Raw genomic sequence first — 20,577 nt, 5'->3', positions numbered from 1 at the left:
AGACAGAGGAGGCAGTGAGCAAAAGGCAAATAAAGAAGAGGAGGTGATGTAAAATAACACAGTTTCCTCATCATTAGTTTACTCAAAGTATTTTGATTGGTCCCTGCATGTTTGAATAATCCTGTTTTGTCCTAATCAGAAAATTCCTGTATACACCATTTCCCTGTACTTGGTAGCAGGTGACACATTAGGGGTTCTAAAAAAAAGTCCCCTAGCCACTTCAAAAATGATAACTTGTGAATGACAATCTGCAGCTTGTTGGGGTGAAATGTCACTGTGACTTGTCAGTTCTGCAGTGGAGGAGCCTAAAGGAGATGTAGGATATGCAGATGTCCTACCCCTATTGCCATGGTGACAGGAATGCGGGCTAGGTGTTATCTACTGCCCGTGTGGAGTTTTACGCCCCTCAGAAGGAAGAGGATGTAATAGTGACAACAGAGACGCTCTGAACTTTGAAAATAACTTTTCATCAAATGACTCCTTTTGGATTACAGAGAGTAACGATCTCGCCAAGACAAACGCTCAAACGCTGAAAGACTATGCGGTTTTAGTGGTTTTAATAGACAATCATCAGATTGCAAAAATGTGTCCACCAGATGACTTTACATGTACATATTGTGATATCGTGTTTAACATGTCATTTTAACTGTTTCATAACTTGTTTTGTGGACAATTTTACCTTTTGTGTAACTCTTGTGGCCTAAAGCCAGATCTCGTCTCCTTATCAGCTTTGACCCCAGCGTGCATGCTGATTGGCTGAAGCCACGGCGCCAAAACCCCCGCGGGGTAAGACAAAAGGAAAGAGCAGGGAGTTACAGACGAGTACCATCCGAGCTCCAGAGCGAGTTCCATCCGAGTTTCTTTCGAAGCTCGACCCTCCATCCAGGGTCCCACCAGCAAGGTCCATGAGGCCTTGGGAGCAGGCCTCGGGACAAAGACTTTTCCAAGAGAAGCTAATGTTCCCTCCCGGAACTAAGAAACCTGTGCCCGTTTTTTAAAACGTGATTGATGCTGCATCACGCAAAATCAAGCAAGGACCTTTTGCAACTTTTTCAAGTCCACAGCCTTTTAGATCAGCCACATCGGTGGAGCAGCACGACGCCTTTTCATTCAGGAACGCCTCAGAGCCAAGGAGAACGCAGATCGCAGAACCGATCCAGTCCTTCTTTGGCCAGACAACGTCAGAGCCGAACTCCAGAGCAGGCCCTTGGACCCCACGCAGGCCCTTGGACCCCACGCAGGCCCTTGGACTCCACGCAGGCCCTTGCAGGCCCTTGGACTCCACGCAGGCCCTTGGACCCCAAGCAGGCCCTTGGACTCCAAGCAGGCCCTTGGACTCCACGCAGGCCCTTGGACCCCACGCAGGCCCTTGGACCCCACGCAGGCCCTTGGACTCCACGCAGGCCCTTGGACCCCACGCAGGCCCTTGGACCCCAAGCAGGCCCGTCTCCTCAGGATCACAGCTTCTGGTTCCGTTCGTATGAATGCACCTCACAGGCTGGCTGAATTTCATCTGAGAGTTAACTCTAACACACACCTAGATAGATCTAGAACCATCATGTCTAGTGTTTTCCTTCTGTTATCGACTCATTTGCATATTCCTGATTCATATTTATCTGTTTAATTCTTTGGTCATTAAATCTTCATAACCCACATTTGGTTAAGTGTTCCTTCATTTCCAGAAAAGGGGTCAATGTCACGGTTACGTTCTCAAACCTTTAGATCAACGAGCAAATTCATTTCTAATGAATTAATTAATCTAGATATCTGATTTTAGAGTTGTTAAATTGCCGATTATCCGGCTGGTGCCCCATTATTCTCTTAAAAATACGATTCAAACTTAACCACACTTAGGCAGTGTGTCATGTTTGAATTCTTGAGCAATTCTTTAATCAATATCAAACCTGAATGCCCCGCCCCCTTTACAAGTGGGTGGACATTCATAACCTTACAGTACTTGTACTAGTATGTTACCCTACAGAGACGCGAGACATGAACGCGGTCCAGAAATCCACAGGTTGCCACAGTGAAATGCTGCTATTCAAACACGCTGTAAACTTGGTCTTTACTCAAAGCCTCTGTGTGCGAGCTAAGGAACAAGCTGTGTGCAAACAAAGAAAGTGTCTTCACAGATGCTCAGTTAATCCTATTATAGTCCTCTCGAAAACAGCCACAAAAGCACACGAGTTAGGAAATGTCATTACAGCATCATGTTATGTAGAAGTAGGACTGAATCAGGACGAAAACAGGACTAAACCAACCGGTACATGTCTAACACTAAGCTAGGACCAAACAAAGACCTAGCCAAGATCGACCTAGGACCAAAGCAGTACTATCGTGGGATAAAAACTGGACTAAAATACAAAACTAAACTACAGGACTAACAAACTGATTTCAAGGACGGATGCTCATTTAATGCCATTGCATTTCTGTCAAAACTGCCACAAAAGCACAATACGATTTATGACATTTCATTACACACCATCTTCTGTGGATCAAAATAAGACTGCGTGCAAATCCATCGACGTGACATTTACATGAAGCAGTTTTTTACACCAGGGCTCGTACACGTAAGACAATCTCATTACAGGGCTTTTCCGAGACACTGTTTTTCCATCACAGCCACAAAAAGAAAAGTTGTGTCATGTTTATTTTGATCATATTCCATCCTGTTCCCAGTGCGTGTGGGACTCCTCAGGGCTGCTCTTTGTCACCCGTTCTGTTCGTTGTTTTTTATGGACAGAATTTCAAGGCACAGTCAGGGGGTGGAGGGTGCAGTCAGGGGTCGGAGGGTGCGGTCAGGGGTCGCAGGGTGCGGTCAGGGGTCGCAGGGTGCGGTCAGGGGTCGCAGGGTGCGGTCAGGGGTGGAGGGTGCGGTCAGGGGTCGGAGGGTGCGGTCAGTGGTGGAGGGTGCGGTCAGGGGTCGCAGGGTGCGGTCAGGGGTCGCAGGGTGCAGTCAGGGGTCGGAGGGTCAGGGGTCGGAGGGTGTGGTCAGGGGTCGGAGGGTGCGGTCAGTGGTGAGGGTGCGGTCAGTGGTGAGGGTGCGGTCAGTGGTGGAGGGTGCGGTCGGTGGTGGAGGGTGCGGTCAGTGGTGGAGGGTGCGGTCAGTGGTGGAGGGTGCAGTCAGGGGTCGGAGGGTGTAGTCAGGGTCGGAGGGTGCGGTCAGGGGTCGGAGGGTGCGGTCAGGGGTCGGAGGGTGCGGTCAGGGGTCGGAGGGTGCGGTCAGGGGTCGGAGGGTGCGGTCAGGGATCGGAGGGTGCGGTCAGGGGTCGGAGGGTGCGGTCAGGGGTCAGAAGGTGTCCGGTTTGGGGACCACAGGATCTCATCTCTGCTGTTTGCAGACAATGTTGTCCTGATGGCTCTATCAGACCCGGTGGGTGGGGTGTCCTTGCCCCAAGTGGAGAAGTTCAAGTATCTCTAGGTCTTGTTCACGAGTGAGGGAAGGATGGAGCGTGAGATTGACAGTGTGATCGGTGCAGATCTGCTAGCCCTACGACCCGGCCCCGGATAAGCGGAAGAAGATCCACTGGACTGTCCTCCATGGGTCAAAAACTGAAAATGTGAATTTGTAATTTTCTTTTTAACAATGCCCATTATGATGGCATCTCAAACATAAGTTTATAAAAAGATATAATTCATTTATAATTCCCTATAATTTTAAATGGAAATCTTCTTTTAGGAAACAAACCTTGGTCTGAACAGCAGAATGTCTTTGTGTCCTCATTTCTTGAATTAATCGAAACACATTAAAATCTTCTGGAATTTTCTGTAACAAAAGCAGAAAACGTTACTTTTGTTCTCTCACAATAATTGTAACGCTAAAATGTCAAGTATAAGAGTGTGTGTCTTACCCCAGCTTTGAGGAGGTTCCATGTGTGGTCAATGGCGCAGATTGCTCCGGTCCGCCCACATCCGGCACTGGAAGCACACATTTAAATGCCAGTTAGCTCAAAAGTAGGAAATCAAAAGATGCGTAAAGCCGTGAGACAAGAGAGAAAATGTTTTTTTAAAGAAAATACGCAAGATGGCTCTAACAGTTTTTTTGAATGCATTAGTTTTTCCATGTAATTACCTAAATCCTTTTCAAACAAGGGCTTCTCACTTACTCCCACTGCAACATTATCACGCTCTAAGAGAACAAATCATTACAGATTATAAACAGTCCGAGCCGTTTCGGGTTATAACCCCTCCCATTGGACAAGACTAATCTGTGTATACGCTCATGCATAATTCACAGACTAGTCCCTTCAGATTGAAAATGACTTCCTGATCAAACTGATCAAAATGTCTCGAAATAGCTGAGAGACACGGCCAAAAGATTAAATATCAATATTCTTTTGCTTCCCTTGGACAATCACAATATTAACACATTTCATTCCAAGTCTTTTGAACAGAGAAAGCTCGTCATATTTTCATTCTCAGATCCTGCCATTTATAATTGTAAACGTTTTTCGAATAGAGAAATGAGCTCGGGTCAAAAGTTGTGTGGAGACGGACTGACATCTGCTGATTTAAGTTAAGTTTCAGATTTCTTATAAGAAATCTAAAACTTACAAAATCTACAAGACCTAATAAACCTAATTGGACATTTTATGACTAAACGTTATTACAGTCGGTTGTCATTATCATACCAGCAACAGATACGCACATGAATGATCAGACACTGTTGTTGAATTATTGATGTTATGTTAGCTAGCTTACGTCAAAATGATGGGATGTTTTCCAAAACAAATGACATTTAGCTTTTGAGCAGGCCGACAACAAATCTCACTGTTTAGCTTTATTAAAGAGCGACTTCTGCGATTGTGCAGTGACATCAAAATCCGGGACATTCCAAGATAAAAAGCACGTAAATGCAAAATGTTGGAACCCAGGTTTCTCATCTCCTGAGCTCCTGAGGACAACATGAATGCAGCATTACATTTGTAGAAAGGTGCACAACTAAAACTTATTTCATTGATTAAATTAATTCCACGCTGAAGTGTAACTGTAAAATCACTCTCCTGCATAATAGCTCTGCTCTGCAATAAGAGTACGTTAGTAAAGTTGTTTTAGAACTAACCTCACATTGAAGATAGTCCTGAAAAGTAGTAAATTAATTTGATTTATTGCCCAGCTCTATGTCGCGATAAAGATTTAAAAAGTGAATAAGCAGAGTGGGTTTTTCTCATTGCGGTACCGACATTAGAATCAGTCTTAAAATAGAGACTGAAAGTTCAGCATCAAAACAACTGGTAAACATCCTTGAGTATTTGTGTACATCATTATCTCTTCCTTTACCTGCCGGCTCTTTTTATAAAACCCGCTTGAGCCTCTTTTGCACATGTCTTTACCGCAGTGTGACACCTGCAGACAGGATGCAGACAGTAGCCACAGCAGCAGGGACACACGTTATCTCACGCCGCCACAAAGCGCTGAGCCTGCCTAACAAGCCGCTTTTCGCCATAAAATATAATGTACAGCCGCCAACACAAAGCATAATCTGCACACACGCGGCTTTGAGTCTCACAGAGAGAGCGAGGAACCAGGAAGTTTCCCCGGGCGACTTGTTAGCGCTGATTACACACACATGGAAGCAGCCGCACCAGCGCAGCACATGCCATTTTCTACCGTTAATGTCAGCTATCCACGCTCAGCTCATGTGGCAATTATGTACAACTCATCAGCCTGACAGTCTACGAGGAGGTGGAGGAAGTACTCTGTAATCTTATTAACCAAGTAAAAGTACAGGAACAGGGGCAAAAGAATGACTCCAGTAAACACATCTTTGAGAACTATTAAAGCGTCAAAGGTGGCGCTCTTCATAAAGAATTGTGCTGATTTCTGAGTTACTGAATCGATTATTTATCAAGTTGTTTTTATTAATGAATACGTTGTTCTAGGCTCATAACTGTAGGCGGGATGTCACCGTGAACGTGCTTATTTCAGGCGCTCTCAAACCATTAAGAAAAGGAAAGTACTATATACTTTTCAGCTCAGATCAAACATGTAATGGAGTAGAAAGTACAGATGCCTGCTCTGAAATGTAGTGAAGTAAAAAGTATCCGTTGAAAGTACAGATGGCTAAAAAAGTACAGTATTTTTCTACTTTTGACCACTGATGGAGCCACAGTGGAACAGTTAAGAATCTCGTCAAACCAAATATCTGAACCTATGAAACAACCAAAAGACGTCAGAAGAATAGAATATGGCTTTGTATGAAATGCCAGGTCAGTCATCTTTAGCCTCGTAACGGCTCCTGGTGTTAAACCTGTGGGACATTTGGGCTCATTTGTGGCCTTATTTTGGAACAATTGGATGGGTATAGTGAGAACAATCTTGCTTTATTTTAAATGACAAAAAATGTGTCAAAATGATTTGTTTAAACAGCAAGAGCACAGGCTGCATCAGTTTCCTTTAAACGGAGCGGTCTTGGTTTTCTGAGTCACCACAATTACAATCAATAGTACAGAAAAGAACACCGAAGAGGTTCTGCATTTGAGTACATGTGTTGGTGTCTGTCGGCTGCTGTGTACAGACCTACCTGCAGTGTACACAAATAGGAACATCATCATTCTCCTGGTATTCTCGCATCAGTCCTATCATGTCCAAAATGGAGTCGAACGAAGAGGGGACATCGTGGTCAGGCCAGTTCATGTAGTGGAACTGCGTTATCCTCCTCGTCTCCTGGAAAAACACACACACGGAGGAGTAGTTATTAAATAGTAAAATGCACTGATATATCGGCCGATATTCACGTCATTGCGTAATATCGGTATCAGTCAAAAGCACCAATATCAGTCTGTGATGTTACCAAGGTGGTAATGAAAGAGTTAACTCTGCTGTTTCTTCAGAAACAGGAAGAAAACAAGGAAGAAAACAACAGCTCTGTGGAAAGAGGGTTTCTGCAGCTGTATTCTAACAGAACAGACTTATTCCGAGGCCAAACCCAGAAATGACAAAGTTTTATATGAAACGAATGAAAAAAAAGTGACAAATTCACTCGCGACCTGTGTAAAACGCCATGTTTTTTCAGACATTTGACGATTTTTCATCTTAAGCGATCAGTTTAGACACGTTTACTCCAGATAACTTTAGTGTGAGTGGTTTAAAGAGTGTGTGATGACAGTCAGAGGAGGAGAGACTGTCACTGCTGCTGTTACAGGAGGAGGCGGAGCAACACCAGGAGGAGGCGGAGCAACACCAGGAGGAGGCGGAGCAACACCAGGAGGAGGAGGCAGAGCAACACCAGGATGACACACGACTGGAGAAGTTCAGAGAGACTTTACTCTGACAAATCATATCAATAAAACAGGAAATTCATAGAATGGAAAAAGTGTGAGGGCAAATTTCACTCATTATATCAAATGTTTTTTCCCCCAAAGAAGGTTATGTGTTCTAATCTAATACATTTTAAATATATAGCAATATTTATTTGAAAAAAGGGCCACTTACATTTTCATTCTCCACAACTAACGTCCTGATGAAATAGTCTGTTCTGGCCTGTTCTGACTCCTAGAAAGAGAAAAGAGTTTAAAAAAAATAAAAATCTATTAATGCCAAGAATTTTACATTTGAACTTTATTCACATTGCAGTTACTTACGCAGGAGATTCTAAAAGGTCCAAAAGTCAACGGCTCCTCTCCGAGCTGCGGGAAATATTTTTCACACTTTTTCTAATGAGAAACAGAAATGAAAAAAATAAAAGTTAGTTCATGTTTTTTTATATATTGGGTTGATAGCTACATATTTTAACATATCAGCTGTCAACCTAAAGAAGACATATGAAACCATCACGTACATAAATCAAAATGTTACACTTTGTTAGATCTAAACACTTAATTCTGAGTTTTCAGCAGGAAGTCATTAGTCCTGTATTAGCATTTCACTGTAGCAAGCACCAGATGTTTTTTATTTTTTTATTTTGAGGAATGGCTACACAACCTTGAATAATTGAATAAAGTACAGAACAAAATTTCTCCTTTAAGGCTCAAGCATAAGCCTAGATTTTGTTTCTAGTTCACGATAGAGAAAAACACAATCACTATTATTGAGATCATTTTGTCAGCTGTCATATTTTCAGTTAGCCCAATATCACACAAATGGAGATTTTTGTGTGCCAACTACGTCACCTGGCGTTTATTAAAGGAGACGCTTTCTGCTAAATCAACAGTGTTTCCTCATCAGTTGTGTTTTGAATGATGGATTCCTGCATTTTTTGAGTTAATCCTGTGTTAATCCTGCTGCTGAGGCTTGAGTGCTCAGAAAATTTCTGTTTTCACCTACCCCCTATCCCCGCCCACACCACTGTACTTTGTTGTTATTATTTGTCAAATTAAAACTCAGGTTCTAAAATGTCCCATAGCCAGATTTCAAAAATAAAATCTGTTGCTTGTTACTGTGAAAAGTCACTATGAAGAGGCGGGGCTTATTTATGTATTTATTTATTTTTATCTGTATTATTTTTTTCCCCTCCATCCCTTGTTGGGTAATGGGAGGTTTTGTCTATGGGAGTTTTTGTTTATAGATCTTCTACTGAAAGTGTTTTTCAAACTTCCTATAAGTGATCGGTTCTTTTCTTCTGTATCTACCTCTGTATCTACCTGCGTTGCAACAATGAAATTTCCCCATGTGGGACAATAAAGGAATATCTTATCTTATCAGTTCTGCAGTGTTGAACAGGAATTCAATGAGCCAGCTTATCTTACCTATTTCAGGTCAATATTGCGCTTTACGCAATATGGAACAAAATAGGTAAATAATTCTCTACATGTGTTCAATATGTTCAATATGTTCAATAACAGTTACCAGGTTCTCCTTTTGTGACTTTTTATATTATTTTGTCTTGATTTTTCCTGTGTATAGGGAACACTGAGGGTTTGAAAGTGTTTTTGTGGAGTTCCGGTCATGTCTCCTTCATGACTCATAACAAAGTGTCCCCAGAACCTAATGTCCATGAATAAAAATAAACACTTCCACTGGAGTATTCAGCCATAAGTTTAGGGCGAGGCAAGCAGGACAAAACATCTCCCAATAAAGGTTCTCCCAACAATGAGGCACAAAACCAGCCAGCGTCGGTGGATAAGAGTGGTATGAAAGCGTACTTCCATGTTTAGACAGAACGACGGGATGATTGCGGTTACCAAGGCTGAAGAGGGACTAACCGGCCTCTTCACTGTGGCGACAGTGTCACCAGTGTCACCAGCTGATGGGGCTACTCGCATTTTTTGAATTACTAAGAGGTTGGATTGAACATGTGAATAGTTGGCGAATAGGTGAGCGGACAGGGCGATGGGCATGACTGTCTAATGTAGTGGGAGTTGTTATGGGCAGGACAGTGTATTTTCCCATGTGCAGTGGAAGCCAGGATGTCACAACACTAGTCTGAGGCTGCCAGCTGTGCCTTGAACAAATGTACTATTCGAGTTAACCAACTCAAACATGGATTTAATTGACTCACTCATTTACACTTTTGGAGTGTCCTGAGCAAACTTCGGTACCACACAAAAAAGAAAGCAATACAATCACTATTGTCATTCACATTCTTCACCACATTTTTTACTGAAAGGTTTGATTTGGTAATGTTTTAGAAGGCATTTTATACAGTCTGGTCACCGTTTATATCGTTGTGAGTTCAGATGAGCGTGATTGACAGGTGGATGAGCCAATCAGGGACATGCATGGTATATCCATTTCAAAACAAATATGGCTGCTTATGAGGAAAAGGAAAAATATATACATCACGGCAGCATATTTCTGAAAATTCAATGAGCAAAACATAAAACGCTATTCCTGAGCTTTATAACTAGTGTTTAGTCTTGAGGTTCTCGATACACATGTATGAATGATGTGTGGGCGTGGTCAGAATCTGCAGTAATTATTTATATTAACTCTGGAGTTTATTTTATTACTGGATCTCTAGATTTAGGGCTCTCTGAAAATATTTCATATTTAGTTGTCCAACTGTTTTAGAAAACGCACCCTTCCCATCTCGAACTCCCGACACGCCATGACGATGACCTGCAGACACAAAGAGGAGACAAAACAATCAACATTTAGACTGAAATGATGCACCGACAAAACTGTACAAATTTAACTCTGAATGGATGTTTATGTTGAAAAAAGCATCTGGAAGTCGGGGGGAATCTAAGTTTGGAATGATTTTTTTTGTTTGTTTTTTTTGCTTAGAAACATTTGACTAATAGGATCAATCATTCTTAAAACAATTGGTAAAACAATATAGATTCAAAACTTGTAATATTGTAATCACAGTCGGGAATCTCTACTCCATTGTCCTCGTATCCTAGGGAAACGGGTGGAAGTTTGTAAAAATGAACTTCTTAGAAATCGGCATTAGTCATCGCAATTATACAACTTGGCTTAAGTCAAAGTTCCGTCTGCAGACTCACCGCCACATTGTACTCCCAGTTCATCCTCCAGAAGTCGATGACCGTGTTCGGGAGCGGGCCCTGAGTCGCTATGTACGCCTCCGGCCCATCGATGCCCTGAGAAAAACCACACACAAGAAGAGCCATTTCAAACCTGTCTTTTAAACACTACAAACAACAAGCAACATTACCAACCATGTCTTTTCAGAATAAAGAAAGAGAAGGTATAGACTGAAGTTTATCACATGTGCTTACCTTGATAAAGTTTGCGTTGACGTAATCGGTGTCCTGATTAGTTGTTTTCAATGCCAGCTTGACTCTCGTGTGATCAACTGCAATGAGAAAGTGGGATACAGAGAGATGAGAGGGGGAGAGGGAAACAAATGCAGAGGGAGAAGAGAAGTAATTGAATATAATTAGCACCGTTTGAAATAGCAACAAGCTGCAGAAACTGTGTGAGTGTGTGGGAGGGGTCAAACTAGGACAAAAGAAGGGAAAAAATATGAAAGGGGCATTTTTGTGAGAAAACCCATTTAGTCATGAAAGAAAGGAATGAATGAAAAATAAATACATAAAGGATAGTTTTAGGAGAAGAACATTATCTCATTTGATTATAATTTATATTCTATAGTTAAACTGTAAATGTTTTATTAGACAGTTAAATTTAAAAAGGTACAGAAATTGTATGAAATTTCATGTTTATCCACAAAGCACTTATTTATAAATCCATTCTGCTCTAATAACTTCATACATCCAACTAACTGATCCAAATAGAACTATATGGAACACATTCTAGTAAAGTATTACATGTTTCTTGCCAAACAATTGGCCTGATCTGAACATGCTGCAGCAGCTTCCACAGCTCCTTCTCACCTCGGCCGAGAGGAGCTTCTGATCAGGTCCACAGCTCCTTCTCACCTCGGCCGAGAGGAGCTTCTGATCAGGTCCACAGCTCCTTCTCACCTCGGCCGAGAGGAGCTTCTGATCAGGTCCACAGCTCCTTCTCACCTCGGCCGAGAGGAGCTTCTGATCAGGTCCACAGCTCCTTCTCACCTCGGCCCAGAGGAGCTTCTGATCAGGTCCACAGCTCCTTCTCACCGCGGTCGAGAGGAGCTTCTGATCAGGTCCACAGCTCCTTCTCACCTCGGCCCAGAGGAGCTTCTGATCAGGTCCACAGCTCCTTCTCACCTCGGTCCAGAGGAGCTTCTGATCAGGTCCACAGCTCCTTCTCACCGCGGTCGAGAGGAGCTTCTGATCAGGTCCACAGCTCCTTCTCACCTCGGCCCAGAGGAGCTTCTGATCAGGTCCACAGCTCCTTCTCACCGCGGTCGAGAGGAGCTTCTGATCAGGTCCACAGCTCCTTCTCACCTCGGCCCAGAGGAGCTTCTGATCAGGTCCACAGCTCCTTCTCACCTCGGTCCAGAGGAGCTTCTGATCAGGTCCACAGCTCCTTCTCACCTCGGCCCAGAGGAGCTTCTGATCAGTTCCACAGCTCCTTCTCACCTCGGCCCAGAGGAGCTTCTGATCAGTTCCACAGCTCCTTCTCACCTCGGTCGAGGAGCGCAGCACAAACTGCATATCAAAGAACTATTCCACCTCGTTTGCACGTCAGCTCGTGTTCCAGCAGATTGAGCAGCTTCTGCTTTACTGCAGGACGCTAACAGCTCTTTAGGACTTCGCTTCTAAATGGCCGCCTGGACAATTCATAATAAATGAATGTTGTTAAAAAGTATCGATACAGTGGCACAGCACACGTATGTCGGGCTCCGGGTGCTGTCGGCCACAGTGTCGTGGGTTTGGGTCCCGACTCCGGTTATTTGTTGCATGTCCTCCCCTCTCTCTCATCCCCCACTTCCCCCTGGCCTCTCCTGTCTAGTAAAGCCTACGGGTCACAAAAATCTTTAAAAAAAATTAAAAACAAAAAAAATTTAAAATAAAAAACATTGATACTCTTATCGATACAGAGTCCATGACGATATATTGCTGCATCAATTTTTTTAACACAAGCCTAATAGATAGGCTTAATTTAGCTTCTAAAATTGTCATGATAATTATTTTTTGGCTCTCGCAATTATATTGTGACCTGAATAATCACAATGATCAATTAACCTAATAATTGTGACATCCCTACTTAAAACATGCCGTTTCATCTTTGCTAGTACAGATGTGTGTGATGTGAATCAGGGACACGCATGGTCCATCCATATCAAAACAAACATGGCGGCTTACAAGAAAAACACAGAAAAAAATATAAAATTTTTGCTAAATCAATGAGCAAAGCATAAAAAGCTTTCAATCTGAGGTTAGTCCTAAATGATAGCTGATCTATGAACTCCTCTTTTTGTCATGTGTCACTGAAATGAACTAATCCGATTGCACGCTTCCATTTGAGTTTGGCTCGAGGCGCGACGGGAGAAGCTGTGACTAGACTCAACTAAAGAATAGAAGTGTCACTTACTGCTTCATTAACATAGAACCGCACTGCACTATTTGATTGTGCCTCAGAAGATGATGTATAACTGGCATCAAAGTCAGGTGAGGGACCAAACTCTCCACATGGCTAATGCATCTCCATGTAAACAAGCAGAAAAGTTACACCTTTAATACACTAGTGAACAATTAAACCTTTTTTTCACCTTCTAATCACAACACAACATTGAGGAGGAAATAAAGACAACAAATATAAGGTCAAACAAGGACAAACAGAGAATAAAATGCAGTGAGAGGCATTTAAAGAGTTTAATGGGTCTCGAGTAATACCCTCATTCCTGTGCAGTGCATGTAAGCGCCACAGCTGTTCTGGATAAACCGCTCATTCACTAAAAGCATTACAGAACGCACAGATGCCGCAAAATGGAGAGGAAAAGAATGAAAACTGGTCCAGATGTTGTGTTCCAGAGTATATCGGCCAGCGGACCTCGTATGGGACTTACAATCACGTATTCAAACAGGATATTAAAATGTTTATAACGGCAACTGCACAGGGGATTTATACAGGGAACGTTACGTCATATATGCACCAGATTGTTAAGTCTAATACAGCTTAGAGAACATGACAATTTCATTTATGTTGATTCTGAAATGCCTTAAATAAAGACGTACATTTAATATCAATATTCACCTCGAGGCTAAATATGCTGCTGTTATGTCATACACAACCAATTGCATGTTAAGTAAATCGAGTCCTCCTACAAGCATGACTGTTTTGTGTTTGATTCAAAAAGACTGTACATATTAATATTACCCATTGTATGCTCCGATGAATGTATTTTCCAACAGATTGTATTGATTGAAAATTGAATTACAAGCAAGACTGTTTTCTGATTTGGTGTTTATTCATAAATGCTTTGAATAAAAACAATGCACATTTATAATAAGCCGCATTTGACTGGTTCCCTTTGGAGTGGATTGGTTTTAAGTGAGCCCTATTTGAGTGATCTGGGCGGGGACCGTGAGAGGTCTGGCTCTCTTTACGCTGAGAGAGCACAGACTCAGGTGAGAAATTATTACTTTCTGTTTGTATCATCTTATTTCCGTCTTGTCTTCACCAAACGCCAGCTTGATCTTGTGACAAACCGCATTTTCACTGATGCTAACTGATATGTTGAGCCAACAGACTTGGCAAAACAAGGCTAGCGCACGTTAGCATCAGCTGGTTCCTGTTTTTTGATGCGCAGCACTTGAATCAAGACCCAAAATATTATATATCCAGTGCATAATGCATCGAACATAATCCAAAACCAATGCATTCGATAAAAACGTTAAAACATGATGGAGAGGCGCAGAGAAGTGAAATAAATGCAAAAAAAAGGAGAAATCTGAAGTACCGCACGTTTCGGGCTACAAAGCCCGAATAAAAGCCGCGGCAACGAAATTTACAAAGAAGCACCTGTCAATAAGCCGCAGGTGCAAATTTCAAAGTGAATACAAGTTGGATTGTAATAAAACACACAGCATATTAAAGTTTAACATGCAGAGAACACATCACAACTGTCCCTACTGTCCCTCTGTCCTTGATTACTCTGTGTGAGCGGATTTACCCGTGTCTGTGTCTTTACATCGTGGACCATATTTCTGCAGGGTTGATTGACTTTTGATCCGCTGGTCGGATCTGGCCAAGAAAGTCTCATTTCACTGCGGCAGGTTCTAAACTGCAGACTGCTGTATATCGCATGTGCGCGCTCTGCGTGTGTCTTTGCGTTCAGCAGTCTAGATTCACTTCCTCATTAGACTCTCTCTGTGAACATGAGTCTGATTGTAATAAAACACACAGCGTTTTGAACCTTAAAGTATAGAAAACACACTGTGACCCCTGTGCTTCCACTGTCCACTGACATCTTCTACGTGTCAAATGCTTGCACTTTCACAGAGTGTCCCCCTGTAGCCGTTGGCCAGTAAAAATCTATAAATTAAACGCACCATTGTATGGGCCGCGGGGTTCAAAGCGTGGGGGAAAAGTAGCGGCTTAAAGTCTGAAAAATACGGTTCTTTCACGTTAACTCTAGCTTTAGCCACATCTCACAACGACACAAACAAACTGGACTGTGGAACCAGGTCCAGTCAGAACGTGGCGAAAGATTGGCTCAATGGTGAACTCCAATATAAACCTATAGACTAAAAATGCAGACAGTGCTGCCGTTATGTCATGCACCAGATTGTATGTCAAGTAAACTGATCCCTCCTACTGGCAATGTACAAGTACAGAGAGCATGACTGTTCTATGATTTATGTTGATTCAAAACTGCTGTATATAAAACACTGCATAATTATAAAAGATTATTTTTATATTGTTTATTTGTTGGTGTGTCTGAAAATCCAATGTAGATCATAATTATTTTGTTGCAAGAATTGTCCAAAAAACAATTGCTTTTGCTATTTACATTTTACTGATTTGACATTTTAAATCATGTCAAATCAGAATCAGAATGCAAGAAGATCTACAGTGAATATATGTAGAAGGCGCTGCCTAGAGTAGGGGTGTCCAAACTATGGCCCCAGGGCCAAATGTGGCCCTCGGGTTTATTGCTATACTGGCCCAAATTATCAAATTTATAAATATAGTGAATGAGCACGTTATTTAGGAGAAATGGGGGTAAGATACTACTTTAAGATATTCACTATAAAATAGGACGGTAAAGACGGGTTTACACTCACATGGCAGTATATCTTTGTATCGGTTCTTCTTGACGTTCTCCTCTCGCTCTCCAACATTTGTGGGGTAAATCTTTTCCGTCCGGTATTTGGTCGATAATCTCCGTAACCTCTGCAAAATACAAGAAGATATCAAGTTTGGTTTCAGTATTTAAAAAAATAAAAAATACTGTATGAGCTGCTGAGGAAGCAGCAATGAATCAATGTTAGATGTTAGGACACATGTCTCGATCCGTCTCAATGCAAAATTGACAGATGATCTCTGAAAAACATTAAAACTGCACCAGACGCGTCCGGACAACCTGCCCTGCGCGCTGTGTATCTGCGCAGCGTGTCTGCACCAATGTTACACCAACAAATGCAAGCAAATAAATCTGGCTAAACATTTCCCCAAACTGGTGTAAAGCCGCAGAAACACGTGTTGATGCAGTAAAGAAGCTCACATTTGTAATATGAAGAGCAAAGGCTAAATGTATCAAGCCGTTCTCCACAGATGAAGAAGATAAATATATATAATACAAGAGAGAGCCAATGTTAAACTCTATATGAAATGAAACCAAATGGTATGAACCCAACTAGGCCACACTTGGTCAATTTACCCTTTTTGCCACCAAATTGGGCTTAATGACAAATATTTTCACTTTAAAGCATCTTGACAGAATCGTGGTGAATTTAATCATAGGTCCTGAATCGAGAATTTAACCAAATTGTGAAATTCTTGAATTGTTACACCCTGGGTGTAACAATTCAAGAATTTAAGGTACTTTAGGCTAAAAGTAGCAAACTTATCCGACAACCTCATTTCAGAGATGGGTCACAGCCATGTTCAGCCACGCTAAAATGGAAATCTTCTATACATTCCTCCGGCTTGGTCTGATCTAAACCACAATGGCAGCGTGCACGTTTCTGCCACCTACAGTTCTATAGGCCTACACGTACTCCCATGCAAAACCACAGCAGCTCTGCACACTTGGCTGTCTGACAATGCCTCAGGTTAGGTAAGGTTTACGTGTGTTTAAAAGTCATAGTACGCATTATTCTAGCATGATTCAAATACTTTTACTCGCTTGACTAGCTGATGCTCCAGAGCTACTTCAACTCGAACATTCCATCACATGCAAATGAACGGTGTTCAGTTGGTGACATTGATGTCTTTCTCTGCTCTTCTTACCAGTAGCATGTCAAAGTTTCAGTAAGTAAGTAATCAGTCATTTAAATTAGTTAGCCTTTAGCTCAGATGACAGTTTTACAAGCCAATTAAAATAAAACATCAAAAGGTTTAAACCAGGGGTATTCAATTAAAACTCACTGAGGTCCAGTTATTAAATTTTGTTCAAGTAGAAGGTCCGAACCGAAGTCCAGCTTGTGTCGACATTTTCATCTGGTTTCAACAATACTTATTGTTGATTTCCAATGCAGGAAATGAACTGGTGCATAACCATCTCTTTTATATAAAAGTAGTCCCAGGCAAATAAATTCAAGGCCTTTATTTCAGATTAAAGAAAACAGAAACCTCAGAATGAAAAAAAGTACAAAGTGGAATAACTAATTGATCTCTTAAATAACTTATAAAAACTATAATGTGCAAACAGAGCATTGACTTAAAGGTGGAATGGACGATCTTTTTCAGCAATTTTTTTTATCATATTTCCTCGTGGCGTGGATAAATCATTAGTCCTGCCACGTATCAATCATAAAACGCACCTATCGCTGACCTGCAGCCGCGTGCAGTTCGTCCCCACGTTTCCGCGTGCCTAAGCGCATGGATCTATCATAATATAGTTCCCTCAGTGTACGGGGCAAAATGAAGACGGAGAAAGACAGTTCGAGCTGACGCAGAAGTGGACAGAAATCTACGGGAGACGAGAGATGCGATGCGATCTGTTGCGCTAATAAACAAACGCACGTGTGTGTTGTATCAGTCCGCACGGGGGAGTGGCATGCGCACTTCCGCCTGCGTTCTCAAATCGCCAAAAAATCGTCCATACCGCCTTTAACATTCTCTCATCTTTGTTCTTAAAATAAGAAGGTCCCCAGCTCCAAAAAAATGAAGGCCTACTTTTCCAGAAAAAAAGTCCACATCTTCAGAAAACAAGTGGCTTTTTTTAAGGGGAGTCTTTTCTCTGAACTTTTCTCTTTTACTTATTTTTCTTTTAGGGTTAGGGTTTTCTTATAGGGTCCTGGACCCTTTAATAAGAATGAGCATGTGGAAATGCAACCCCATATTAGAAATATTTAACATCTCTTTTAAAAACACTTGTTTGGTTCAGGATGTAATAACATCGTCATAACAGCTCCTCTGGGACTTTGTCAGGCCTTTTTCCCAGTCTCTCACCCCTGTACATCCTCTTCTCTCCATTTTCTCCCTCCCGTCTCCTCTCACTTTTTCCTCCAGTCCAGCCTCTCTTCTCTCCCCCTCTCCTCTTCCTGCCTTTCTCTCTCCCTCCTTTCTGTGCAGAGTCTGAGAAAGTGTGTGTGGGCGTCAGCTGCTGTGAAGAAAAAATGTTCCACCTTTTCTTCAGTCTCTCTTCTGTGGCTGGCTTCTGAACACAGATGCATACATAGAAACTCGCCCAATATCTGTGACACTCAAATCCCCATGTCCTCATTTCAGTGCGTTCCCCGTTTACAGTCCACTGCTCGACTGGTGGAAGATGGATCTTTCAGGCGGAATAATGCTTTCATTAGCGTGTCAATATTCGTCGGAATATACAAGAACTTGATATTTACAATACCGTCTTATCCATGCGATCAAGTGAAATACGACAGGAGGAGCGCCATGGGGGACAATCCAGAGTTTCAGTGGCTACAGCAACATAGCACGCCATATAGACAAAAAAGGTGATGCTGCCTCATCTTTTGTAAAACTCCAATCTCAAATCATGCTGTGCCCAAAACATTCGGCCTTTAGCTAAAATTGCAACGCATCAGCTAAAGCGGAAGAAGTCCACACAGAAGGACAAAAAGGGAGAGCATCTTAAGCACAGGCTTGGTTATACAGTAAGCACGCACCACAAGAAAATTGGATGTTTTAGAATCCAACTTTGTCCTCGTTTATTTATTCCTTTTAGATTTGCAGCTTCTGTTAAAACCACCACAAACTAAAAAAGTCTCAATCAAATCAAGTGACACTTTCAATATAATAATCAAAGCAAATTCAAAGCTATTTGTCGATTCCAAATATCATTCAGGGTCTCCATATTGATTATATGCGCAAACAAAAATCACAGCACTGAAATAAATATCGTTTTAAAAGAGCCGTATCAATTCAAAAAAGTAAAATTGTGACGAAGGACCCGCCCCGTTTCTGCCAGGTGCCTGATTGACAGGTCGAGTAGCCAATCACGCGTTAGCATAGGCAAGTTAGGTTGAGGATGCTACGTGTTTGCAGAGTTTTAGTTGTTTTCCCCCACATCGTGTAGAGCTTGTGGTTGTAGTTTGGTGTGCGTGATAAAAAGTGAGTATTTGTTAGAAACGAAAGTAGACATAGACACACCATTTGTTCCATGATTGTATAAAGTGTTGCATGCCATTCGAATTGTTTAATAGTGTAGTTAAAGTTATATATTTACCTTGTTTTGTGTTTGTGAATGCTAAGTGCCTCGAGCTAAGCGCTAACAGCAGTAGCTCCGACGGAGCTCATGTATATTTGTGCATTATATGTTATTGTTTTACAGATTTTAATATAATTTATGTTCTCCTTGTTTATATTACAGAACCACACACGTATTTACATGATTAATAACTGCTCTGTAAATACCAACCACCAGTATTATTTGACTGAAATCTTTAATAAAGAGAAAACCCTGGATCATCTCTCCCAGTGCATTCTTACCAATGCCCCCTGGCGGTCACAACCCGTATAAAACCAGTAAATTAGCTCTCCCCAAAACAAATGGTGCCGAAACCCGGGACAAGTGAGGCCACCGTGGAATAAATAGAGATGTATTCAGACCAGAGTCACCTTCTACACGATGCAGGTGCTCGGCCACGCCGAGACAGAAGACCACCTGTTTGGATGCAGGACTACGTGTCCACCCCTGCACAGCAAGCTGCTCTCAATGCATATGAGCAGCAACAACCATATCCCAGCGTGGAGAGATCGGTGGGGAGAATTGCCAGGACGACGTCTCTCACACCTCCACAGCCTGCTGACTGGAGTGAACTAGAAGGAGCCAGAGCTATGGATCCATATGCTGCTGAATATTCCCTGCGTTTACCTGTAAGTACACCAGTCATGCCCAGGCAGAGACCAGCTGCAGAAGAAACATCTGACACTCTAGCATTGTTACACCGAGTGCTTAACGACAATCATAGTATGCAAAGACAGATGATGGACATGCAAAGGCGCCTTGATGCAAGAGAGTTCTCATCCCAACGATTCATCCCGATGCCAGCCCCTGCTCCACCACAAGGCCTACGTGCACCTTTGAGCCAGGATCACAGTCAGCTTCTGCTCTCTGCTCCGCCTGCACAAGCTGTGAACTTTATGTTGCCTACAGATCCTGAGTACTGGCCACCTCCTCCCCCTCCTGTAACAGATGAGTTCATTGAAAGGCCACTATCACCGCCACCACAAAGGATGGTGTCTGAACTCACGGAGCTGCTAAGGGACATGAGAACTACCCCACAAGATCCGCCAAGGTATGTTGCAGATACACACCACTCCCCATCTCCTGTGCCGACGCCAGAGTATGGCAGCCCCTATACTCCACCAAGACGTGAGTCAGAGCACACCAGACCCCTGCCTCCTCCTAAACATGAGGTGGTGTATCGCGGCCCTAAGCCTACAATCCCTTCATTCACAAAGGGTGATCCAAGAGAGTTTGCCAGGCTCAAGGTGGCCCTGGAGAATCTTCTGCCTGAAGACGCCACTGAACGCTTTAAGTATCAAATACTGTTAGACCACTTAAAGCACGAAGATGCCTTGCTTATTGCCGATTCATATATCAACTCACAGCAGCCATATACAGACACAATGGCCAGTTTAACTGAGCGTTATGGCCAGCCCCACCAGTTAGCACTCAGGAAGATTGCAGACCTGATGGAGTCCCCAAAC

At 42.5% G+C, this 20,577-nt stretch overlaps 1 protein-coding gene across 1 annotated transcript in view; it reads right to left on the bottom strand.

Annotated features, from left to right (window-relative positions):
- The window catches only part of ptpn12 (protein tyrosine phosphatase non-receptor type 12), a 93,066-nt gene that overhangs the window by 47,036 nt on the left and 25,453 nt on the right, over positions 1-20,577 (bottom strand). The window contains exons 2-10 of the mRNA XM_072453768.1: positions 15,522-15,630; positions 10,623-10,699; positions 10,389-10,484; positions 9,961-9,999; positions 7,584-7,655; positions 7,435-7,494; positions 6,524-6,666; positions 3,852-3,918; positions 3,689-3,766 (exon numbers count right to left, since the gene is read on the bottom strand). Of these exons, the coding sequence (XP_072309869.1) occupies positions 3,689-3,766; positions 3,852-3,918; positions 6,524-6,666; positions 7,435-7,494; positions 7,584-7,655; positions 9,961-9,999; positions 10,389-10,484; positions 10,623-10,699; positions 15,522-15,630 (741 nt within the window). The remainder of the gene's footprint in view (positions 1-3,688; positions 3,767-3,851; positions 3,919-6,523; positions 6,667-7,434; positions 7,495-7,583; positions 7,656-9,960; positions 10,000-10,388; positions 10,485-10,622; positions 10,700-15,521; positions 15,631-20,577) is intronic.

This window comes from Eucyclogobius newberryi, unplaced genomic scaffold (genome assembly GCF_026437365.1).
Source record: "Eucyclogobius newberryi isolate DKJ021-1_F unplaced genomic scaffold, fEucNew1.0.hap1 SCAF_2, whole genome shotgun sequence".
Classification (NCBI taxonomy): Eukaryota; Metazoa; Chordata; class Actinopteri; order Gobiiformes; family Gobiidae; genus Eucyclogobius; species Eucyclogobius newberryi.
The sequence above is the reverse complement of the archived record's forward strand: the minus strand, read 5'-3'. Positions and strand labels throughout refer to the sequence as shown.